A 23,857-nucleotide genomic window follows, 5' to 3' on the forward strand; every position below is an offset into this window, starting at 1 on the left:
CATATTCATGTGATTAGTAGTTTGCAAAAATGGATTATAGCATCTTGTCTTGTTTGTTCAGGTGGTTCTGAGTTGGAGTACCTGGACTACTACAAGCCCCTGGTGTGGTTCTGGATCCTGATTGGTTTAGCATACTTCGCTGCTGTTCTCAGTATGATTGGAGACTGGTTTCGTGTCATATCCAAGAAAACAAAAGAGGAGGTATGTTCTCGTGTGAAGCAATAAATTATGCAATCTTTAAACCATAGCTGCACCCACACATCTATGCAGGGCTTTAAAACCAACAACTTATTTACAATTAAGACTAGGATTAAACCTCTGGATTCATATAGATAACATTTTTTTCAATAGCCCAATGAAAGGATTATTAAATATTAGATATTTCATATTATTAAATACAAAGCACAAACATTTGTTTTGTTTGTTTTATCCAAACACTATGAAAATCATTTGTATCAAATAAAGAGAAGTTTAAAAAAAAAAGAAAGAAAGAAAATCATCAAACCAACATCTGTCTCCAGTTCTCCTACCAACTATCAGCGTTTGGGTCCCTATTTCATAACTCACCATAATGTTGCTCCAAACCAATTTGCTGTATTTGCTTTTTTTTCTCCAATGGCAGATGATGACAGATGGTCATGTCTGTCAAAGAAGTTTCATTAAAATCCATCGACTTAATCGATACAGTGCCCTCCATAAGTATTGGAGCAGTTGCCTCACAGGTCTTTCTAAGTGTTCACCTGTGTGCTGTTGCATTAATTCTTCAGATATTAAAAGCAGGGAATGTGTCTTATCAGTTATATCCATTGCTTCTGCATTCTAAGTCTTGCATTCAATGATGACACACAAACCAGGATGAAGACGAGGAAGCCGACTCTGAAAGAAAAGCAAGCAATTGGGATGCTAAAAGAAAAGAGTAAGTCAATAAGAACTAAAGGAAAAACAAAGGGCATAGAGAAATCAAGAGTTTGGAAACTACCGGCGACATCAGCAACCAACGACGACAATTTGACAGAATTACAGAAGCTACACAGCAAGATGCAAGCTTCTGATCAGCACCAAAAATAGAAAGGCAAGATTCTTCACAAATGTGAGCCAGTAGAGTTTTGGAACTGAGTTGATGGACCAATGAGACAAATATTAACCTTTATCTAAGTGATTGGAAAGCAAAGGTTTGGAGAAAAAAGGGAACTGCAAATGATCCTAAGCATACAAGCTCATCTGTAAAGCTCGGTGGAGGTGGTGTCATGGCATGGGCATGCATGGCTGTCTCTAGAACAGGACCTCTTAATTTTAATGATGACTTAATGTATGATGGCAGTAGCAGAATTAATTCGGAAGGGTACAAAATCATCTTGGCTACCAATATTCAAGAAAATCCCACCAAACTCATTAGAAAGCACTTCATATTGGATCAGGACAATGACCCAAAACCCCCCTGCCAGTTCAGTCAAGGGCTTTATCAGGGCAAAGAAAATCTAAAGTCTTAGATTGCCCAAATCAATATCCAGATTTAAATCCGATTGAACATTAAATTTCTCCAGCTGAAGAGGAGACTAAAGACAGAAAAACTCCTCAAAGCAAGCAACAGTTTGGAATTGGTTGCATTAAAGGCTGGGGGAAAGAAATTTTTCAAGGCATAAGACCAAGAGTCTGGTGATGTCTATGGGTCACAGACTCACTGCTCTGATTGCATGCAAGGGATCTGCAACTAAATATTAGCTTTTAATCTTTTCAAACTGCCTTAAATTCAACTGTTCCAATACTTATGCTCACATCAAATAGTGGGATGAACTCTGAAAAAGTCCTGTCCTTTTTATTTTATAAAACATGTATGTGTTGAAAGACCTAATAATAAAATGTGACATTCTGTAGTTTTGTCGCATATTCATCTTTTAATCATATTTGCAAATGTCTTGACTCCACAGCAGAGAAAGTGATTTTGTCTTTACTGTTTCAATACTTATGGAGGGCACTGTATATTCTATGTATTCTGAAGTCAAATGATAGCATTTGTGTGAAGAACAAACTAAAATATTTTTTTTAAATAAAGTCATTTTTCACTCATAACATTCCTCTCTCATCCAGCTCCCAAATGTCATTCTCATTCCACAAATTTGAATTGAAACATTGTGTTCATTAAGGCATGCTAGAACATATGGCAGTTGGTTTCAACTTGGTTATATTTGTCTAAATTTGCCATTTTACCATTTGTACTTGCATATAATGATTAAATTTCACAAAGACAACCATATGTTTTCAGAAAGCTTGGCACATGATTCACACAGATCACTTTTATGTTTTTTTGTGTTTTTTTTTTTTTGTCCTTTTGGAGCATGAGGTTTGGTCTAAAAAAATCTATAACATATAAAAAAAGATAAAAAAATAAACCTAAAAAAAAAGTTACTTCAAAAATTTAGTAAATAATGACTAATATTTAGTGCACTAATCCAACAACATTATTTTGTAATATCAATCTATTCCTTTTGGGCATATAGGTAGGAGAATTTCGAGCTCATGCCGCTGAATGGACTGCTAATGTGTCCGCTGAGTTTAAAGAGACACGCCGGCGATTGAGTGTCGACATTTACGACCGATTCCAGCGCGCTGCATCGATCAAGCGCAAACTGTCCGCTGAAATAAACCTCAGCCCACCTGTCAATCAGCAGATGACACCAGGGAAACGTGCACGTTCAGTTAACCTTGGAGATGAGAGAGAGGTGTATCCCTACACGTTTGTACGAAACGGAAGCTTATTCCTCAACGGTCTCATCCCGGATTACGCTGACCATCTGGATATCACTAAAACACAAACAAAATGAACTGGAACTAAAGATGTTCACTGATAAACTGTGAAAAAACAAGATGAATAAAAAAGAATACAATGACAGAAAAAATAACGGGGGCAAAGTAAAGACTTCACATTTTATATAAAGAAAATATGCCCTAACTTTTAATGTGGACAAAAATCATTGTTTTCCATTGACGGCCATGAAAAAGTAGCCATGTATTCTAATTAATAATTTTGTTAGAGACGCATAACAAGTTATTTAAATTTATATGATTACACATTAATATACTGTAGATGTTTTACAAGCTTTCTGTGGCAAGGCTCTACAAGGCATGACAGTCTTTCTGCTGCAAGAATGGGCTAATATAGACAGCCAAGCAACTGCAACTGAAATGAATGGGAATGCTAACGGAGTGCTCTCTTGAGCTTGTGTCTAACACACTTCAAGACTATATCTACAAAGCCTGACTTTTGGTTCAGCCAGCTTAATGAAGTCACAACCAGAAGAGACACAGTCAACAGGTAGGTGAACGTGACTATAGCAGTCCTGCTGACAGTCATGTCAAAAAGATCATATTTATGAGATGAGCACACATGATTACCAGTGACAGAGACTTCTTTAAGGATTGTTTTTACCCTCCTAAGAAAGAAGGGCCACACATTGGCTGCTGGCTGGTTTTATTTTATTTTATTTATTTATTTAGTTTAGATCTAACCTAGGTGATAAATTCTTATTTGTACACTATCAAAAAAGGTACAAAAGGGATCACTGGGGCAATACCTTTTCAAAAGGCACTGATATCATTTTGTTATATTTATACTTGAGCTGCTAATGTACATTAAAGGTAATAAAATACACCCTTTAGGGGTAAATAAGGTACAAAGGCATTCCTTTTGAAGGGGTACTGCCCTGGCAACAGCTTTTGTACCGTTGTCTGGTAGTTTATAAGCAAATGTTTGGAACTTCACAACAGTAAAAAAATTACATTACACTTCTAAAAGCTGAAATATAAAGACAATACGATAATTTAACATGTTTTTGGACAAGGTTGCTTCCATCTGATGAAAAAAGATAAATAACATGACTTCATGTCAAAATCACATTATGATAGCAAAACTGTTCTATGCATCCACCAACTGCACAACATTTCTAGATTTTATGCTTAAAATACATTTGCATTTTTTGTCATAGACATAAAATTTTGAGTTTTCGTAAAGCTGCTTTGAAACACTGTATTGTGTGAAAAGCCATTATACACATACATTTGACTTGACTTAACGCATACAGCCAAAGCCAACCATAGCATTCTTTTGGATGTTTTATGGTCTCACCCTCTTCTTTTGTGTACTGTATGTGTTTGTTCAATATTGGTGATGATATGTAGATTTCACTCAAAATGCACAGCCAATGTGTGCCTTTTTTATGACCACTCATCAAATGAAGGCCAGTTTTGTTTTTGTTGTTTTGTTTTTTTCTCTCCAGATTGTGTATTTCTAAAAAGTAACCAAGTTTTGGACTTAAGGAAACAAAAATCAAATCAGTCAAACTAGGCATTAGCTTTTCATGAAAAGCTAATGCAGCCACTGAATGTGTTGATTTGTGACTTGAGGTCTGAAGAGGACTCGAAGGCAGCAAAAGTATCTGAGCACAGGGTGCTCAAGTGAAGGGGGTCATTGTGGAGGCAGGTATAAAAGTGTTCTTCATATAACATATTGCTCCAAATATAATCAACAAAGCTTTTAACACTGCAAGTATATGTTTGTGCAGTGCAGCTTCAGTTGAACCATTCCCATTTTTGATGTGCTGCATGACTACTCCAGGCACTTTTTCCTGTGTCCTTGCTATTTGCTTAAGTCATGCTGTTTCTGGGGCCAAGCCGCTACTTCATGTCAAGTGAGAACACTCTCAACAGATGTGCTTTTAAAAATTCACAGCGCACACCACTGTCTGTGGAGTCATGGCACCTGGGAAACATGCTGAGTGCATGAGAGAAGAGCATGAATATTTGGTTCCATGTGGATTTAACCTTCTCTCTTTTTAACCTTCTTACATTAGTCAGATAATAATTATGGTGTTCGCATATAGCCCTTACAAAATCATCTTTACTGTACAAAGCAATGGATTCCGTTCAAAATTAAGTAGGATACAAAATATAATTTTATCAACCTGATCTCACGGCAATTCGTACATATTTTACAAGGTGGCTAATTCTTACGAATTTGTATGACCTCACTCGTACAAATTCATACGATTTGTGCTAAATCGTACGTATTTTACAGGTTGCACAATTCGTATGAATTTGTACGAATAACCTACACCTAACCCCCCACCTAAACCTACCCGTCACTGGAGTCCAGACAAATCTTACAAAATCATACGAGTGTGGTCTTACGAATTCGTACGAATTAGCCACCTCATAAAATATGTACGAATTGCTCATGAGATAACGTTGAATTTTATAGTTGCTAATATATATCCCCCAACTCAAGCTGCTCCATGTGGGCAGCTTTAACATATGCATATTAGACAAGCTCAAACCATTGACCTTTTCCCATGCAGACACGGTGAAGAAGGATATGAGGAGACTAATTGGATTTCAGTGGGAGAACATACTCACCTTTTCGCTGATGACGATGACGCTGCTCCTTATGTTTTGTGTTTAATTGGGAACAGGTGCCTTCAGTTCATGGTTAATAATTGTTTCCCATAGCAACCCTGACAGGCTCACAGAAGGCCATCCAGTATGTAGTCAACTAAAGCTGTTTTGATGTTATGAGAGAACACATTTAAAACAGTCACTTACAATTGAATGCTTTGTTTCAAGTGTATCCTTTTAGCCAACATAAACTACCATTCAAAAGTGTGGGGTTGGTCATTTTTACTTTTGGTCACTTTGTGTCAGATATTTCTGCTGCCCTGGACTAAAAATCACCTTCTGCAATCCTGACAATTTTAAATGTCTTTAAAATGTAATGTACTCTAATTACAAAAAATACTAGACTTTTTGGTAACACTTTATTTTGAGGTGTGCTTGTTACACAATACATGTACTTACTATTATAATAACTATAAATTATGCATACTTTCATGCAAGTAGCCCTAAACCAAACCCTAATCCTAACCCTGACTATATAGTAAGTACAGGTAGTTAATTAATATTACTCAGTACTTAAATGAATAATTACACTGTAACAAGGACACCTTGAAATAAAGTGTAACCGACCTTTTGAATCTGATTACGTAAAACAGATTACATGTAATCAGTTACTACCCAGAAACAATCACATCTACTCATACTTACTGGAAGTTCTTCATGATCGTTCAATGTAAACCAATTACACCAAATTATTCTAACATGATGGTTTTTGTGCTGATGCCTCATTACAGCACAGTTTAATGTAACTGTATTGTTCTGTTTAGCGAGCGCTGCAACCTCTGACATCCAGATCCCCGGGCTGAGACTGAGAGATTGCAGTTGCCATGGAGATCTGAGACACGTTTTAAGCCACAGCTCCACTCTGCTGCGAGGAATACTACGGTTGCCGAGCCATGACTGTAAATTTCGTCCTTCTCGTACCCACTTGACACTCTTCAGGGAATGAAGAGTAACAGACAAACCACACACAAGGCTGTTTACAGATGAAATGTGTCCTCAGATGATTTACTCTGAAAGAAGCAGGAATTGATGTTTCTCTCCTAGTAGACTCAGCTGAAAGCATTCAGGACTGATGTTTATAAATGAATTGTACCTTTTTCACTGTCTTGAAGGCAACTAAAATGCCTTTTTCTTGTACAGGGTAGCTCTGGCTGAACAAAATACACTGATTTCAATATGATTGCGATAATTAAGTGCTATCCTGTTTCGTCTCTGCTTAGTTAACAACACAAAGAAAGAAGCAATTAAGATCTTCAGGCTGTTTTTTTAACTGTGTGTGAACCAGATTCTGTGAGTGACGATTTCATTTACTGTACTGTATTTCATAGTCATAGAGCTGCATCACAATTGATTTCTGAAGGCTTTTGAGAGCCTAATTTTTATGAAATTGGTTGCAAGGTTGAGACGGGTGTAACCCTCACAGTCACAATGATGATCATGGTAAGCATTTTCAGGCATCAAAAGGTGAAGAGCTGAGGTTAAACAAAGTGTTACCATAACAAAATGACATGAAATTGAGCTGGAAGCATTTACATTCCTGTTCTTGGGAGGAGTTTGTTTCAGACTGAATCTTTTATTTACCAAATATACATCAAGTTTCTCTAAAAGCACAGAGACTTTGCGAAATCTACCACACTGTATGTGAGCATGCAAATTCTGCAGTTCAATTTTATTTTGAATTTTGTAATAATATACAGTATTTCTACACTATAGGATCACTTAATGGCAAAGGTCAAATGTTTTAATAATAATCATAGTTTACAAATGAATGTATGTTAGTATATCGGTGCTCTGCATCTTTAAGCCAAAATAGGGGGAGTAAAGCTGATAATTAGTGTGATTGTTAACTGCACCAGCCTTTTTCAAATAAACTGAATCACATGCATTAGATGTGTTTTCAATGGCTGTTCTGTGGCAATAAATCTTGACAATAAATGGGAATTAATGGTTTTGTGAAGGTTTTTGAAGGCATTGTTTTGCATATTGGCAAGTCACTGCAGCACTGATATATGTCAATACTATGATTACAATATAGCTTGATCTAAAATCCAGAGGATCACTTGTATCTTCTCTATATATGTCATCATATTTCCCATAGCCTTAAACTTGCTCTGTGGTAAATTATAGATATATGTGACTTTCTGTAAAGATGCTGTTAATGACTTGGCTTGGAAGCTTACAGATAACAACACTATTCTTTAAAGGTACCATAACAGTCAGAACTTAATTTGTTCCATAACTGCAGTGAAAATATTGCTTTTTCAGTCCTTTTAAAAAAATATTTGACATACTTTCAATTACATTCCCCATTTGATGTTTAACTATAATTCTTTATTATAACACCTCAAAAAATAATAAAACCAACAATCACATTAATTTGAATCAAATATTAAAGGGCTCTTATGATGTTGCTAAAAAGAACATTATTTTGTGTATTTGGTGTAATGACATTATTTTCCACATACTGTTCATTATTGTTTCTCCTCTATGCCCCACCTTTCTGAAATGCATCATTTTTTACAAAGCTCATTGCTCTGAAAAGCGAGGTGTGCTCTGATTGGCCAGCTATCCAGTGCACTGTGATTGGCCAAATACCTCAAGCGTGTGACGGAAATGTTACGTCCCTTGCCATACTGTGATGCGTGTCCCGATCAGAACACCGGCGCAACAAGACAAAAACAATAAAACCCATTACAAACGAGCCATTTGTTGCATCCAGTGGGGACATAATTACGGATTATAATGACTTATACTGTGTTTTTATGCATTGCGTTGCATCACGCTGCGTAAACATAAAAACATGTCTGCATTTGTGATCGGAGAAACGTCAAACAAGTGCTACTCTACTCCAGCGGTTCTCAATTCCAGTCCTCGCGCCCCCCAGCTCTGCATATTTTACAGGTCTCTCTTTGTTACCATACCTGATTCAGATAATCAGTTCATTAGAAGTGAGCTCCGTGCATGAACTGTGTTCCCGTTGACATGGTCCCTACACAGTGTTCATTGCTCCCTACTCCCTGAGCAGCGGAAATCTGTTGAAGTTTACTTCACTTCGGAACATTCATTCACGGATTTGCATTGTGCAACGTCTTCACACACGGACAAGTGTGACATCATATACCTCTGTAAATAAATACAATTTAAATTCACGTCTCACACACTTCAGTGCACTTGAATGGAACATACATGTTCACTTAGAACTGGAATCATGGCGGAATATCCTCTGATGTCCACTTTGCAGGGCACTTACGTGGGGGAAAAAAAAATGTGCAGAGCATAACAGAAACATACAAAATGTACAGAGCAGGGGGGTCATGAGGACTGGAATTGAGAACCGCTGCTCTACACTGCTCAAAACTCGCATTTGAATCATCAGTGGCAAATCCTTTACATATGAAAACGTACTTACAGACTGTGAGTCAGAACAGCCGGCATTGTAGTCTTTTCTCCCAGGATCAGGAAACAGTCCTCCATAAAATGCGCTGCACACATCTGAATATTTGGGTTGAACTGTTCTGGAACAGTGTTGTAAATATAACTTAACCACTGATTTCTAGTTCTGTCCTCTTTTGGAAGCCCAAACAAAGTGTTTTCGAAACAGCGTCTCCACAACATGGCCCCGGAGGCAACAGCGAGAATCAAAGTTACACCTTCTTTATTTGTCTGAACATTTGGGTGGCATTATGCAAATTTCCCACATCGTGAAGAGCTTGTAACACTCCAAAGAGAAAGGAAAACTTGAAATCGCATCATATGACCCCTTTAATAATTTAATTTAATTTAATATACAGAACATGCATTGGGTTGCAGCAAAATCTATAGAAAATAAAAGTCTGAACATCCATGTAACATATAATATATTAACATTTCAATATTTCTGCTAATTAAAAAGTTAGGCATAATGTAGGTAATTTATGAGTTTTTATTAAAGTAATTTTTACTTACTAAGTCATATGCCAAGAGTCACAAAATTTGCTTATCTTCCCTTAAGATAGTTAAGTGTAAGGTAAATAGGTAAGTTTATCAAACTGAGTATATTTATTAGTAAATAACTTGGGAAGTAAAGATATCTTATAGATATCAGAGACCTCGAGACTTCAGAAATCACAGTCCCAGCCTGAAAATTCCTCCTCTGTTTGGGTCTGCTTGGGAAAGGGGTCAAAGTTTATATAGCAAGAACCCTCTAAACCAAAGAAACCACAAAAACACAATCAATGAAACGGACTTTGTTACTTACTTGGTAGCTTTTCAAGTTTTGAAAATTTGTCCATTAGCCTCCACTGATCATTGAAAACATATTTAAGGGAGTGGGGCTAAAGTGTTACTTTTGTAATATGTGAAAAAAGTTAATTAATACCATAAAATTCTGTTAAACCACCTGACAAATAATTAATATAAAACATCAAACACACATCAAGGTTCAATGATCAAACACACACAAAACAACAAAAACACACATTACAGCAAAAATATTAATAACAAAAAAAAAAAAAAAAAAACACACACAAACACACACACTCATACATCTATAATCAAATTACTACTCATAATAAACACACACATACATTTAAATTCAGTGTACACTATATAATACACAATATGCATTGATAAAGCTTACCTGTGATCTCGGACATCTTTGATTCCATTTTTTGTCATGTAAACAACACATAAACTGAAGATTAATAATGTAAATAGCTAAATGACATCAAGGGATGACATTTAAATAAAATGTAAAAAGTCTTTATAACAGATCATCAGAAATCACCTACACAATTTACTGATGAGAGATTTGATACATTCCCCTATATATGACGGGAAATTCAACACTCTCAAAGATCTCGGCATAGATCTTCAGTGAGTCTGAACTGGAGAATGGCGGACTTTAGGACAAATAATACAAGAAAAACACATTTAAACACAAAAAAGCACATGCAAACACTATCTGAACGAAGGACTGCAGGAACACATCGTTTCAGGTTCCTTTGATTAATATATGTGTCCCTGGAGCACAAAACCAGTCTTAAGTCACATGGGTATATTTATAACAATAGCCAACAATTCATTGTAAGGGTCAAAATTATAATTTTTTCTTTTATGCCAAAAATCATTAGGATATTAAGTAGAGATCATGTTACATGAAGATATTTTGTAAATTTCCTACCGTAAATATATGAAAATGTAATTTTTTATTAGTAATATGTATTGCTGAGCACTTAATTTAGACAGCTTTAAAGGCGATTTTCTCAATATTTTGATTTTTTTGCACCCTCAGATTCCAGATTTTCAAATAGTTGTACCTCGGCCAAATGATGTCCTCCTAACAAACCATACATCAATGGAAAGCTTAATTATTCAGATTCCAGATGATGTATAAATCTCAATTGAAAAAAATTAACACTATGACTGGTTTTGTGGTCAAGGGTCACGTGATTTTGGGGTGTTCCTCTATTCACATGCAAAATACAGGATGTTGAATATTCTTATGTAAAATTATTTACTTACTTTCAAAGTATTTCAGAAATGATAATTGCTACTGCATTTTATTACATTTGAAATTTACTAAACTTCATGCATTAATGTGAATTGTGACAAAACAAAAATTGAACAGTGATAATACTATAAATTAGTGCTATAGCCTTATGGACAGCACATATGCATACAGTGCAACAGGAAAAAATACATTAACATAACCAATATGACATTGCACTCCTATAAATAAATGATTTTAACCGTGTTAGCTTCTTACCCCCTGTTTATATACAGCCCTAGTGTTTCAAAGTAATGTGTTTCTTTCCTCCCAGTGTTCCTTGTCATTTGTTTTCTTTGTTTCTTTGATTAGATCCTCTGCTCTGCCTGCACATTACAGATTCTTCAAGTTTGTAAAACAACAGCCTTCACCCAATTTAACTTATATGATAAGTTAAAAGAAAATAATAATAATAAAAAAATTATAAATCATTTTTGCCACATGTGTGGATTACATGAGAAAACTTTATTACCTGCCCACAAGTAGCTCATAGATCAGAAAACTAAGTGACCTGAAGTTAGCAGCAATGTAATGGCCCTGGTTCTGAATGATCTCTGGAGGGATGTACTCAGGAGTAATGCAAAATAAATATGTCTTCTCACCCCGAGAATGCTCTTTTGCAAACCAAAATCAACCTGAAAGAAAAAAAAAAAAAAAAAAAAGAAAAAAAAAGAGCATATTAAATTGTCACAGTGACAAATTATCACAATTGTATTAACAGCTTATCAGTGTAAATGCCTGTAATTGCTCTATTCGTTTAAAGTTGAAAAATTGATCCTTGATTAAATACATCACAGTTGCATGCTGCATCACATTAAAAAAGAGGGTACACGGGTTGTAGGCATTCATATGATGTATATGAGAAGCGGGGAAAAGGGAATTTCATTGGTTTACCAATTTCACATATCCTTTGGAGTCCAGCATGAGGTTTTCTGTTTTCAGGTCTTGATACAGGATCCCTTTGTTATGGAGGTATGCAAAGGATTCAACCACACACTCTGTTATGAACACAGCTATATTCTCCTCGAAGCGCCTTCTGCAACATGACGACACATGTGCCCACATTCACACATTCACACAGCACTAATTAGGGAAATACATATCTGACAGAAAATGGATTCTAATTAATGATCTACCATATTATGCAAGAGAGATGACACTAATGTGTTATGCATTTTCCAAGATGTCCTGAGTGGTTGTTAATGCATTGTTCTGTGGTTGCTAGGGTTTTCCTGCTAGTTTATATGCAATGCAACAACACAGCAACAGCAGTTGTCATAAGGATGCTTGCCTTAGCAAACAACAATAATTCATTTGTGAACGTCTTACGCCTTTTTCAGCTTGTTCCAGATTTCCCCACCAGGACAAAACTCCATGATCATATAGATGAAGCAAGAATCTTTGAAGGCAGCATGCAGCCTGAACAACACCAGAAAAGTCCAACCGGAATTTAATATGAGAACTGCTTGAGCAAAATAAGATATGATTATAGGTTAGGTAGGGAGCTGCACTGACCTGACAATGAAGTCACATTGGATCGCCTGGAGAATTTTCTTTTCTAGTAGAATGTTTCTACCCCCCCCCCCCACCCACTCCAAGAGTGACAGGCTCTCCACGACAACTTCCCTCCTGGTACAGTACAGGGAAGAGATCTTTCAGCTTTAGACATGTTTCTGGCCTGGAGACAGCAATACTTATAATATAAAATTCAACAGAAATGACAACATATTCTATAATTCATATTATAACTCATTTAAAGGCTGCATTTAGGTTTAGACAGGCACCTAGCTGTATGCTTAGAAAAACCCAGATTCATTCAAACTCAGGCATAGAAAGATGCCACTGAACAACTACACTATAACACACTAATACTGTACATCATGTATACCCTACAGTATGTCTAATAGTTTGGATTTAATATGGAGATTATTTTAGTATCGACACTATTGTTCAAAAATTCGTGATCAGTTCAGATTTTCATGTTTTTGAAAGAAAGTTCTTATATTCACCAAGGCCACATTTATTTGATCAAAAATAGAGTATAAAAACAGTAATATTGTGAAATATTTTTACAGTTTAAAATACCTGTTTTTTATTTGAATATATTTTTAAATGTCATTTATTCTGATGCGAAGCTGAATTTTCAGCATCATTACTCCAGTCTTCAGTGTCACATGATCTTTCAGAAATCATCCTGATATGCAGATTTTTTTCTAATATGCTCAAAAAACATTTATTAAAATTATTATCACAGTCGTCTGGAAACCATGATATAGGGTCTTTTTTGAGGATTCTTTGCTTGAACAAAAAATTTGAGGATCAGCATTTTTTTTAAATGGAGATATAACATTATAAATGTCTTTACTGTCATTTTTTTAATCAGTTTAATGAACTGAATATTCACCATACTGAATAAAACTATTAATTTCTTTAAAAAAAAGATAGTGATCCCAAATCTTTTTCACTGACTTTACATCATCCTCTAGTAAATTAGCACTACAAGTTTTTGAAAAAGAACAATGTCAGCACCAAAATACACTTAAATCTAAAAATTAAAAACACTTAGCAATCTAAAACATGAAACCAGCCAGAGAACAGAATGCACAATACCAGCTGATAATGAGCCAGCTGTAAACATGTCAGTGTAGCACAAAATATTTCTACTGCCTGACAGATGTCATACTTTATAACCTGGCAGATAACTAGTGAAGAAACCCTCTGTGCTTGTGAATCTTTTTTTTTTTTTTTTTTGCAAAAGGATTTTCTGATGGCTTTTCCCCCTTGTTGATATTATATAAATATTAACTCCACATGTTAAAAGTGACTAAGTTGAAGACTATATTGAAAATGTAGATTTGGAATGTAGATGTAGTATTTCTGTGCCAAAAGTTCATACAAGTTTTGGAGAGTTTTTTCGATCGTGGCTCTTCATGACGTAGACGAGGGTGGAACTCCTTATATGGACATTTCTCCCGGAAGAACGTGCCCGCCTGCACACACATCGACCAGAGCGAGAGCGAGATCGCGCCCATCAACGAGCTTCATCCGGCGGCAGCGCTGCACGAGACTTGCTGAGGAAGAATGTCTCCAAAGAAGTGTGTTTTTGGTTGTAAGGGAAAGATAACTTTGTTCAGCTTCCCAAAGAACCCAGCATTATGTAAACAGTGGATGCAGTTTGTTTTTCCGGGGCAGCAACAGAGTTTCACAAGTGTGTTTGTTGACGAATGTTTTATAAACAAGGCCCAGTTCAGTGCTGGATTTGTACATCGTTTAATACTGAAGATGGAGCGATCCCAGCTATAAAAGATCCATGGTTACCGTATTAGAGCCAGTTCTCCAAAGTGTTCCCCCTCACCCATCTTACAAATGATTTTCTGCTGTCCGTTCACCTTTTTTGTCACTAATACCTAATAGGAAATAGACAGAATCCTGACCAGCTGTTTTAAGAAAGACTTATTTTAGTATTTAAATACAAACACAGAGATTATTATGTGCAAAGTTTAATGAGTTTATTTTACCTCTCAGTTGAGAATGATGTAAAACATCTGTTCCCTCTCAGACAATCAATCTTCACCTCAACAAACACGAAAAAGACTTTGAATCATCATGTCATGCTTTGCTAGAAGAAAATATACTGGACTTTGTGTCAAAATAAGATTTATGAACTCTTCATTGTGACCCTCAGATGCTTCTGCCTGAACAATATAAAGAAGCCAAAATATGCTTTACATAGCTGCTTTACAGCTTAATTGAAAGCAATTGATGAATTTTGCAACATCAATACGATAATAACTGACTCGAGCTGAATGAATACACTACTGTCTTCTGTAGGGCTACTTGTAGCTAAACTGAACTAATTTCATAATTAATGAACATTTCTCAGTTATTGAGAAGTACCACACCACATCTGATTCCAGAGGCTGTTCAGAATCTCAGTGGGTTGGCAAAATCATTTGAACAATTTTAACCAAATGGCCTTTTAAAGTTTAACATAATGTCTTAATTTGACACAAAGTCTGGTATATTTTCTTCTCTTCTATATTTTCTTACAAGTTCTTCGAGAATACTTTAGACTTCCATCATTTACAAGATTCATGAGTCTGAGCTCAGACATTTAATCATTTAGCAGACAAGCTATTTACTATTTATAAGAGAAAAATCACACTGACTTCCTCCATGGAATCATGTCGGAAGATGTAAAGTGATGCCAGAATGTCTCACGTATTCAGGAAGCCCACGAGTTGCTCTCTTTCTTTTTGGATTTGTTGGTCATGATGCTTCGATATGTTTGTCTCTCAATTTTCTATAACTTCACTGTAGTGATGAAAGAGAGCATCAAAATGCTTATGTACCACACCAGCAGAGGGCGACCCAAATCAGCCATTACTCCAAAATAACAAACAACTTATTACAGACACATTCTCTTCGTTTACAGTTGTATAGAATGGCCAGTTCCCCAAACACATTAAAGTATCCAAAACACTTCAAACCACATCAACCTACATCAACCCCCATATAACACTAAATAAAAAAAATGCAAATCAATACACTACATCAAATCATAATAAAATATTCTATTAAAGACTGAGCTCTTTTGAAATAGAAGACAGTTAAAATAGCATGAAATTCACTACAGTATGTATTGACTGTGTATGTACCATACATTCAAACCAAATACAAAGAACTAGTAAAAAAAAGTATTAACAAACAACAATTAAAAATAACGAAAAAAAACGAAACCTTGCAAATTTTCATTTTCTGGCTTACAGTTCAAAAGTTATTAGCATAAACACGAGTGCAACTTTGAACAAGTGGTGGTGCTAGAGAGTTTGAGTTAGAGACTCCAAATTTGCTGTGGTGACTTTTCTCACTGTCCTCTATCAGTGTGCCAAATTTCAACTTTCCCGCAAGCGGTTCTATGGGCTGCCATAGACTTGTGGCAGAAGAAGAAGAAGAAGAAAATCACACTAACGGATACAATTGGTGCCTTAGCACCTTTGGTGCTTGGCCCCTAATAACTGAGCACCAAATAACAGTATTGTTTAGAAAACAAGACACTTCCCCTCCTTTTTTCCAAGATGTAAGCTTTTTGAAATATTGTCTTTTATAAAGAAAATGTAAAAAATTTCATGGTGCATATTTTTAATTTTAATTTTATTGTTTTGTATTGATAGTATGGTCATTTCTGGTATGTGCCAAAAATCACATTTAACATTAAACACTTCATTAGCATACCATAAAAATAACCTGTAGTCCATCTGAATTTAATTTAAACTGAATTTAAACAATATCATAGTAAAAACCATGAAGCCAGGGTTGACAGGTCTGTGAAACAATACCAGCCCAATTGCTATTCAAAACTAGCTCAGATTTTGCATAGAAACCTATGGACTTGGCAACACTGAATAGCCTACCAAAATTTAATTAACAGAAGTTAAATCACATTGTAGTCTTGAAATCATTCTGAGAGACAGAGACAGAGAAAAAAAAGGTAGTGCAATAAACAGTCACTTTCCTCCTCAGATCATCATGTTATTCATGTCATTCATTAGTCTATTTCTCTGACACGTTGGGTTCACTCACTATCATCACTCTCATGCTCTGGCTCCACCGGCTCCTCTCACAGAAGGTCATCCTCGCTCCCATCCAAAGCATCTGAGATGCAACATCTTTTGATGATGCTCTCCGGGGGCACTGCAGCCCATGCCTGGAGGATTCGATCACAGAGCAGCCTCGCCGCAGGCTTCTGTATTTTTCCAGATGGTGTGAGTGTGTGCATCTTTGAATGGCTTGTTTACCATACATCATGATCCAACACCTGTAGCTGACTTGTCATCCCCCTGGTTTGATCACGAGGTCACCCTTCATTGCCTGCATTTGAGTTTTGAAAGGTGCAGTCACATGTCCACGGAAAGTGCAGTGACAGATGGCAGATGTTGGCATGTCAAAAAACACATGTGTTTGATCCACACTGCCTATCTGATCTAGCCATCGTCTAAACGTTACACTCTGACACACCATATTTCCTGGATGCTTGAGAGTTGTTTGCGTTTATCACCATGAGCTTAAAGTTTGCATCATAGCCAGTCCTCAGTTGCTGGTTCACTTGCTTAGCTTTTAAACTGCTGTGTTCAGGACAGTCACCCACCATCATGCAGTCCCCTGGCACTGTAAATTCGTTTAAGGGGCCAGCTTGCTTCAGTCCTGTGGGAAGCGCTCATTTTATACATATTTGGCGCCACCTATTGTTGCGGGTGTATTGTTGATGTAGAAGTCTGCTCATCATGCAGACGACTGAGGAAGTCATTCTTATGAATGGCCTTCACAATCTGAGCCTTCTCACTGATGGCCAGACACATATAAACAAAGCATAACCTTTGGGGTTAGTAAAACAAAAGCATTTATTAAGTTAAGTTGAGACTGCTGTTAAATTAGGCCTTGTTCAGACTGTCAGTGAAAATCAGATTTTTTGCATATCCAGATATTATCCAGATTTTGAAAGTCTGAAACATAAAAACGTTTTTTTAAATTTGATTCAAATAATTTTGAATAATGTCACTGATAATGTCAGCGATGGAAATGTCAGAAGTATTCATACAGTATCCAAACAAAGCTGAAGCCAGCCATGACTACAGCATCACAATATACACCAATTTCCTCCATCACAAGTTTTTCTTGTATGACAGAGGAGTTCTGCACTGCGATTCGGCCGGCATTGGAGGTCGAGATGATGCACCTCTATTTTTCATGCATCTGTTTTGAAATCTACGTCTGTGTGGCAACCAGAGCAACCAACACAGAAAACCATGCTATTAAATTGGACATCCCTTGACACACAAACATTCTGGTCTTACTCAGCTCTTTGTTCTGGTTCTGGAGTACCTGGTTGAGCTGGCATTCTTTCTCCAGCATTTGTCATAATTTCTTAAATTGGGCTTCCGTTGGCCTGGTGAGATTCATCTTTACTACACAAACACAACAACAAAGAGCAGTAAAATCACACACCACACACACACACAACAATTAATATGTAACTGCAACATTAAAAAAAAAAAAAAAAAAATGCAGATTTACTGAACGACCATCGACCATCAGTTAAAGTGACAAAACACACAACAAAAACATTTTAAGAAGACTTAATTAAAACTCAGATCTTATAACTGGAGGAAAAAAAATCTGAGATATTTTTCCAGATGTATTGAGATGAATGGGATTGACATTTATCAGCGAAACACAGATTTAACCTCTTGTTCTGACCCAATAATGATTTACAGTAGTGTATAAGTTACACATTGATTCAGATAAAAGGTATAAAATATGCATCAATTTGATTTGATATAAAGTAATCATGCCAATATGAAACCTGATTTAGGAGCATTTAGGATTCATGTTGTAGTAGTTATAGTTACTGTACCAGTCCATCTGAAAATAGTGTTGTACTGAGTTGATATAAACAAGCACTTTTGAGAAACATATCATCACTGCATTTATTTAGTGGATTTAAAAAAAAAAAAGAAAAAAAAGAAAAGCAAGAATACTGTTAAATTAGTTATTTTGTGAGTCATTTACAATTATATAATACCATGGATTCTCACATGATAAAATCTACCTTTTGCACCAACTGCACAACATATAGGTGTTCTATAGCCAGTATATAGACAGTTCTATCAAACCTTTGCAACTTATCCAGAATGCAGCAGCAAGATTAGTCTATAAGGAGCTTAAAAGAGCACATGTCACACCGCTGTTCATCAGTTTGCATTGGCTACAAAAAATTCAAGCCATTGATGTATGCCTAAAAACTACCACTGGCTCTGCACCTCTTTACCTAAATTCACTATAGACTTATTGGACTTATTGGCATTATTGTACCATCCCAAAGAGGCACAAAATCACTTTCACAGACTTTTACATTAACCTGGTGGTGGAATGACTTGTCCAACTCAGTCTGAGTCTTTTAGGCATTTTCAAGAAACAGCTAAAGACACATCTCTTCCATTTATACTTGACCATCTCTCTATTCTGTTTCTGAAAAAAAAAAACCTTGCTATGTGTACAGTCATGGCCAAAAGTTAAAAAAAAGACATACATTTTGTGTTTTGCTAAATTTGCTGCTTTAGCTATTGTGGTGTTCGTTCACATTGTTTCTAGATTATTGTGTAGAGTGATCAGATGCATATTAAATAATTCCATAAAGCTTTATTGGCCAAACAATGAACTTTTCACAAAAAAAAAAAAAAAATAATAATAATAATAATAATAATAATAATAAAAATAAAAAATAATAATGTCACAGTTTTTTGATCCTGATACAAAATAACCAGCTAACATTAATTGATTAATCATATCAGCAGCACATGTCAAAGTGTGAATGAGTACTAGTCAGGTTAATCACTATCATACTAATTGGATTGTAAGAGCAGACTGATTGCTATAAAAGGAGGGAAGAAGCCCTTCCAATCATTGTGTTCTTGTTTGCAATGGTTACCTCCAAAGAAACACGTGCAGCCATCATCGCCTTGCATTAAAATGGCCTCACATGCAAGGAAATTGCTACAAAGAATATTGAAAGAACCATTTACTGGATCATCAAGAACTTCAAGGAGAGAGGTTTGAGGACATCTTCAGTCTTCAGGACATCCCAGAGTGTCCAGCAAGCTCCAGGACCGTCTCCTCCTGAGGAGTCAGCTACAGAATCGTGTCTCCAGCAGTGCAGCGCTCGCTCAGGAACGGCAGCAGGTTGGTGGGAAAGCATCTGCACGCACAGTGAGGCCAAGATTTTTGTTCAACGTCCTGGTGTCAAGAAGGACAGCAAAAAAGCCACTCTCTCCCAGAAAAATGTCAAAGACAGACTGAAATTCTGCAGAAAGTACAAGGATTGGACAACAGAAGACTTGTGCAAAGTTATTTTCTCTGATGAAGCTCCCTTCAGGCTGTTTGATACATCTGAAAAATCGATTATAAAAAAAAAAAAAAAAAAATAGGAACACTACCATGAGTCCATTTATGTCCATTTATGTCTAAAATTTTAGAAAAAGTTGTGTCTGCTCAATTTTGCTCCTTCCTGCAAAAAAAAAAGTTATCTCTATGAAGAATTTCAGTCAGGTTTCAGGCCCCATCATAGCACAGAAACTGCACTTGTTAAAATTACAAATGACTTGCTTCTTGCGTCAGACCAAGGGTGCATCTCATTGCTAGTTTTACTTGATCTTAGTGCTGCGTTAGACGCCATAGATCATGACATACTCATAGATAGATTATAAAACTAAACAGGTATCCAAGGGAAGGCTTTAAGATGGTTTAGATCCTACCTGTCTGATCACTACCACTTTGTTTATTTAAATGGGGAGTCATCTCATTTATCACCAGTAAAATATTGAGTGCCACAAGGATCTGTCCTAGGTCCTCTGCTATTTTCAATATACTGTACATGTTGACCCTTGGTAATATCATTAGAAAATACGGGATTAGTTTCCACTGTTATGCTGATGATACTCAACTATATATCTCAACAAGACCAGGTGAAACTTATAAATTATCTAAGCTAACAGAGTGTGTCAAAAATGTAAAAGATTGGATGACCAATAATTTTCTCCTATTAAATTCAGATAAGACAGAGATATTACTTATTGGACCGAAAAACATTACACAGAATCTCGTAGATTACAATTTGCAACTAGACAGATGTACTGTTACTTCCTCGACTGTCAAAAATCTGGGTGTTATATTAGACAGTAACTTGTCTTTCGAAAATCATATTTCCCATGTTACAAAAACAGCATTCTTCCATCTTAGAAACATTGCCAAGCTACGAAACATGTTACTTGTTTATGATGCAGAAAAGCTAGTTCATGCATTCATGACCTCTAGACTGGACTATTGTAATGCACTGCTAGGTGGTTGTCCTGCATCCTCAATAAACAAGCTACAGGTAGTCCAAAATGCAGCGGCCTTCCTGATAACGTTCAGACACACTTTCTCCATTTAAATCTAGATTAAACACACCTCTTTGGCCAAGCATAATTTTGGACTGCAGTTATATCTGATCAAATGTGCATTATTATTCTTTAGCTTGGGTTAAACTAATTCATTTTACTTGGCTGGAACAGCAGCTACGCTAATTATGTCTCTATTTGTTTCTCTGTTTTGCTACAGGATTTACATCCCGTGGTAACTAGGATTTACACAAGCTCCAGTCAGGACACCAGAGAAGAGATGATGCCAGCCCCTTAGAGGACTTCAGATGATGCTAACCCAGAGACAACATACAGAACTACCACATTTTGCTATAAGTTTGATTGCATAATTGCTGTTAATAGTGTTAATCGTCTGTTTTTTTACGTCTTTTTATTTAATTTTTCGCGAACATTTCTGCCGTATGCACGTAAACTGACAGTCATCACTGATAAGCTACTTCTAAATATTGTAGAAACTTAATTTTCTGTAAAGTTGCTTTGCAATGATTTGTATCATAAAAAGCGCTATACAAATAAACTTGAATTGAATTGAAGTGAGTCCTGTGTTGTGCCAACAGTGAAGCATCCTGAGACCATCCATGTGTGGGGTTGCTTTTCAACTAAGGGAGTGGGCTCTCTCATAATTCTGCTCAAAAACACTGCCACGAATAAAGAATGGTATCAAAACATCCTGCAAGAGGGACTTCTTCCAACGATCCATTAGCAATTTGGTGATGATCCGTGCATTTTCCAGCATGATGGAGCACCATGTCACAAAGCAAGAGTGATAAAGAAGTGGCTCGAAGATCATTACATTGAAATTTTGGATCTGTGGCCAGACAACTCCCCGGATCTCAATCCCATAGAGAACCTGTGGTCAGTCCTCAAAAGGTGAGTGGACAAGAAGAAGCCCACAAATTGTGATCAAATCCAAGAATGGATTGCCATCAGTCAGGATTTGGCCCAGAAGCTAATATCCAGCATGCCAGAGCGAATTGTGGAGGTTATGAAAAACAAGGCTCAACACTGTAAATATTGACTAATTATATTTTTATTAAAACTTATGACAAGCTGATTTAAGTACACCAAAGAAACATGTGGAAAAGTAATCTACAAATACTGAAGCAGCAAACTTTGCAAAACACAAAATTTATGTCACTCCCAAAAGTTTTGGCCAAGACTGTACTGCGTTAGACTAACTAGGACTTTTAGGACAGTTTCTGACAGCCCCCTGAATAAATGGCTGTGGCCCCTGAATAAATAACTGTGTGTTCACAGTGTGTGTGTGTTCACTGCTGTGTGTGTGCACTTTGGATGGGTTAAATGCAGAGCACCAATTCTGAGTATGGGTCACCATACTTGGCTGTATGTCACGTCACTTTAGAACAGCATGTTGACTCGGGCGCCACCTCAGTAGTAATCGTGTTCCGGGGCCCTCCTCCCACGTCGGGCCCTTGGAATCGTCCTAACCTCCCCCAGCCTTACTGCTTGTCACAGCACTTACATATGGTTGCTCTTTTGTTGGTTTGATTGCTTCTGTTGTCCCTATTTGTTAGTTGCTTTGGCTAAAAGTGTCTGCTAAATGATTAAATGTAAATGTACTAGCATGTCGTTTTAGGTAACATTAGACGAATGGTTATTGTCTTGGTGTAAAGAACGTAAACTGCTCTTTGTTAATAACTGGAATCTTTTCTGGGAGTGTCCTAGGCTTTTTCGCGCTGGTGGCCTGCACCCCAACAGAGTCGGAGTGGAACTCCTGTCAGACAACATCTTCAGGAAGCTACACTCCATGTGACTAGTAAGCCAATCCTCAAATAACTGCTATTATGGCTTTTGTTCTACCTGCTTAAATGATAGAAGTACTTGCACTGTCCAATCTATAAAGACTGTGTCTGTTCCCCGAATAGTGATCAAAAAATAAAAAAAATAAAGTATCAACAAAAAAAAATATGATCGATAAAAAAACAAAAAAGCTAAAAAAAAAAACAAAATATTTTTTTTTTTTTTTAAGTTTGGGCTCCTAAACATTAGATCACTCACACCCAAAGCAGTTATTGTAAATTAAATGATCACAGATAATAGATTTGATGTACTCTGCTTGACTGAAACCTGGCTAAAACCAAACGATTATATTGGTCTAAATGAGTCTACTCCACCAAACTACTGTTATAAACATGAGCCCCGTCAGACTGGTCACTGGGGAGGTGTTGCAACAATATATAGTGATATTCTCAATGTTACCCAGAAAACAGGATACAGGTTTAACTCATTCGAAATACTTCTGATTAATGTTACACTGTCAGATATGCAAAATAAATCTATCATATTTCTTGCTCTACTGTGTATAGACCACCAGGGCCGTATACAGATTTCCTGAAAGCATTTGCAGATTTCCTCTCAGACCTATTGGTTACCATTGATAAAGCGCTAACTGTCAAAGATTTTAACATTCACATTGATAATACAAATGATGCATTAGGACTTGCATTTACTGACCTAATAAATTCTTTTGGAGTCAAGCAAAATGTCACCGGGCCCACTCATGGTTTTAATCATACACTAGATTTAATTATATTGCATGGAATTGATCTTACTGATATCATACCTCAAAGTGATGATGTTACTGACCATTTACTTGTATCATGCATGCTGCATATTACTGATATTAACTATATGGCTCCGCATTATCATCCAGGAAGAACTATTGTTCCAACCACTAAAGATAGATTCAGAAATAACCTGCCTGATTTATCTCAACTGGTCTGTGTACCCACAAATACACATGAACTAGACGAAATGACTAGCAACATGGGCACTATCTTCTCTAATACGTTAGAAGCTGTTGCCCCCATCAAATTGAAAAAAGGTTAGAGAAAAATGTACTGTGCCATGGTACAACACAGCAATACCCACAACCAAAAGAAAC

General features: G+C 36.4%; 1 protein-coding gene and 1 pseudogene across 4 annotated transcripts in view; one reads left to right on the forward strand and one right to left on the reverse strand.

Moving 5' to 3' along the window:
- The window catches only part of kcnk2b (potassium channel, subfamily K, member 2b), a 72,666-nt gene extending 65,328 nt beyond the window's left edge, over positions 1–7,338 (forward strand). For 2 of the 4 annotated variants that reach the window (XM_042746613.1, XM_042746610.1), the window contains exons 6-8: positions 62–201; positions 2,499–3,313; positions 6,213–7,338. In XM_042746613.1, the coding sequence (XP_042602547.1) occupies positions 62–201; positions 2,499–2,822 (464 nt within the window). In that variant the 3' untranslated portion in view covers positions 2,823–3,313; positions 6,213–7,338. Of the gene's footprint in view, positions 1–61; positions 202–2,498; positions 3,314–4,274; positions 4,377–4,401; positions 4,478–6,212 lie in introns of those variants that run through there. The other 2 variants (XM_042746611.1, XM_042746612.1) reach the window with 2 other exon arrangements.
- Positions 7,339–10,063: 2,725 nt separating this feature from the next.
- LOC109074913 lies at positions 10,064–15,359 on the reverse strand (annotated as a pseudogene).
- Between the last annotated feature and the right edge of the window lie 8,498 nt (positions 15,360–23,857).

This window comes from Cyprinus carpio, chromosome B20 (genome assembly GCF_018340385.1).
Source record: "Cyprinus carpio isolate SPL01 chromosome B20, ASM1834038v1, whole genome shotgun sequence".
Lineage (NCBI taxonomy): Eukaryota > Metazoa > Chordata > Actinopteri > Cypriniformes > Cyprinidae > Cyprinus > Cyprinus carpio.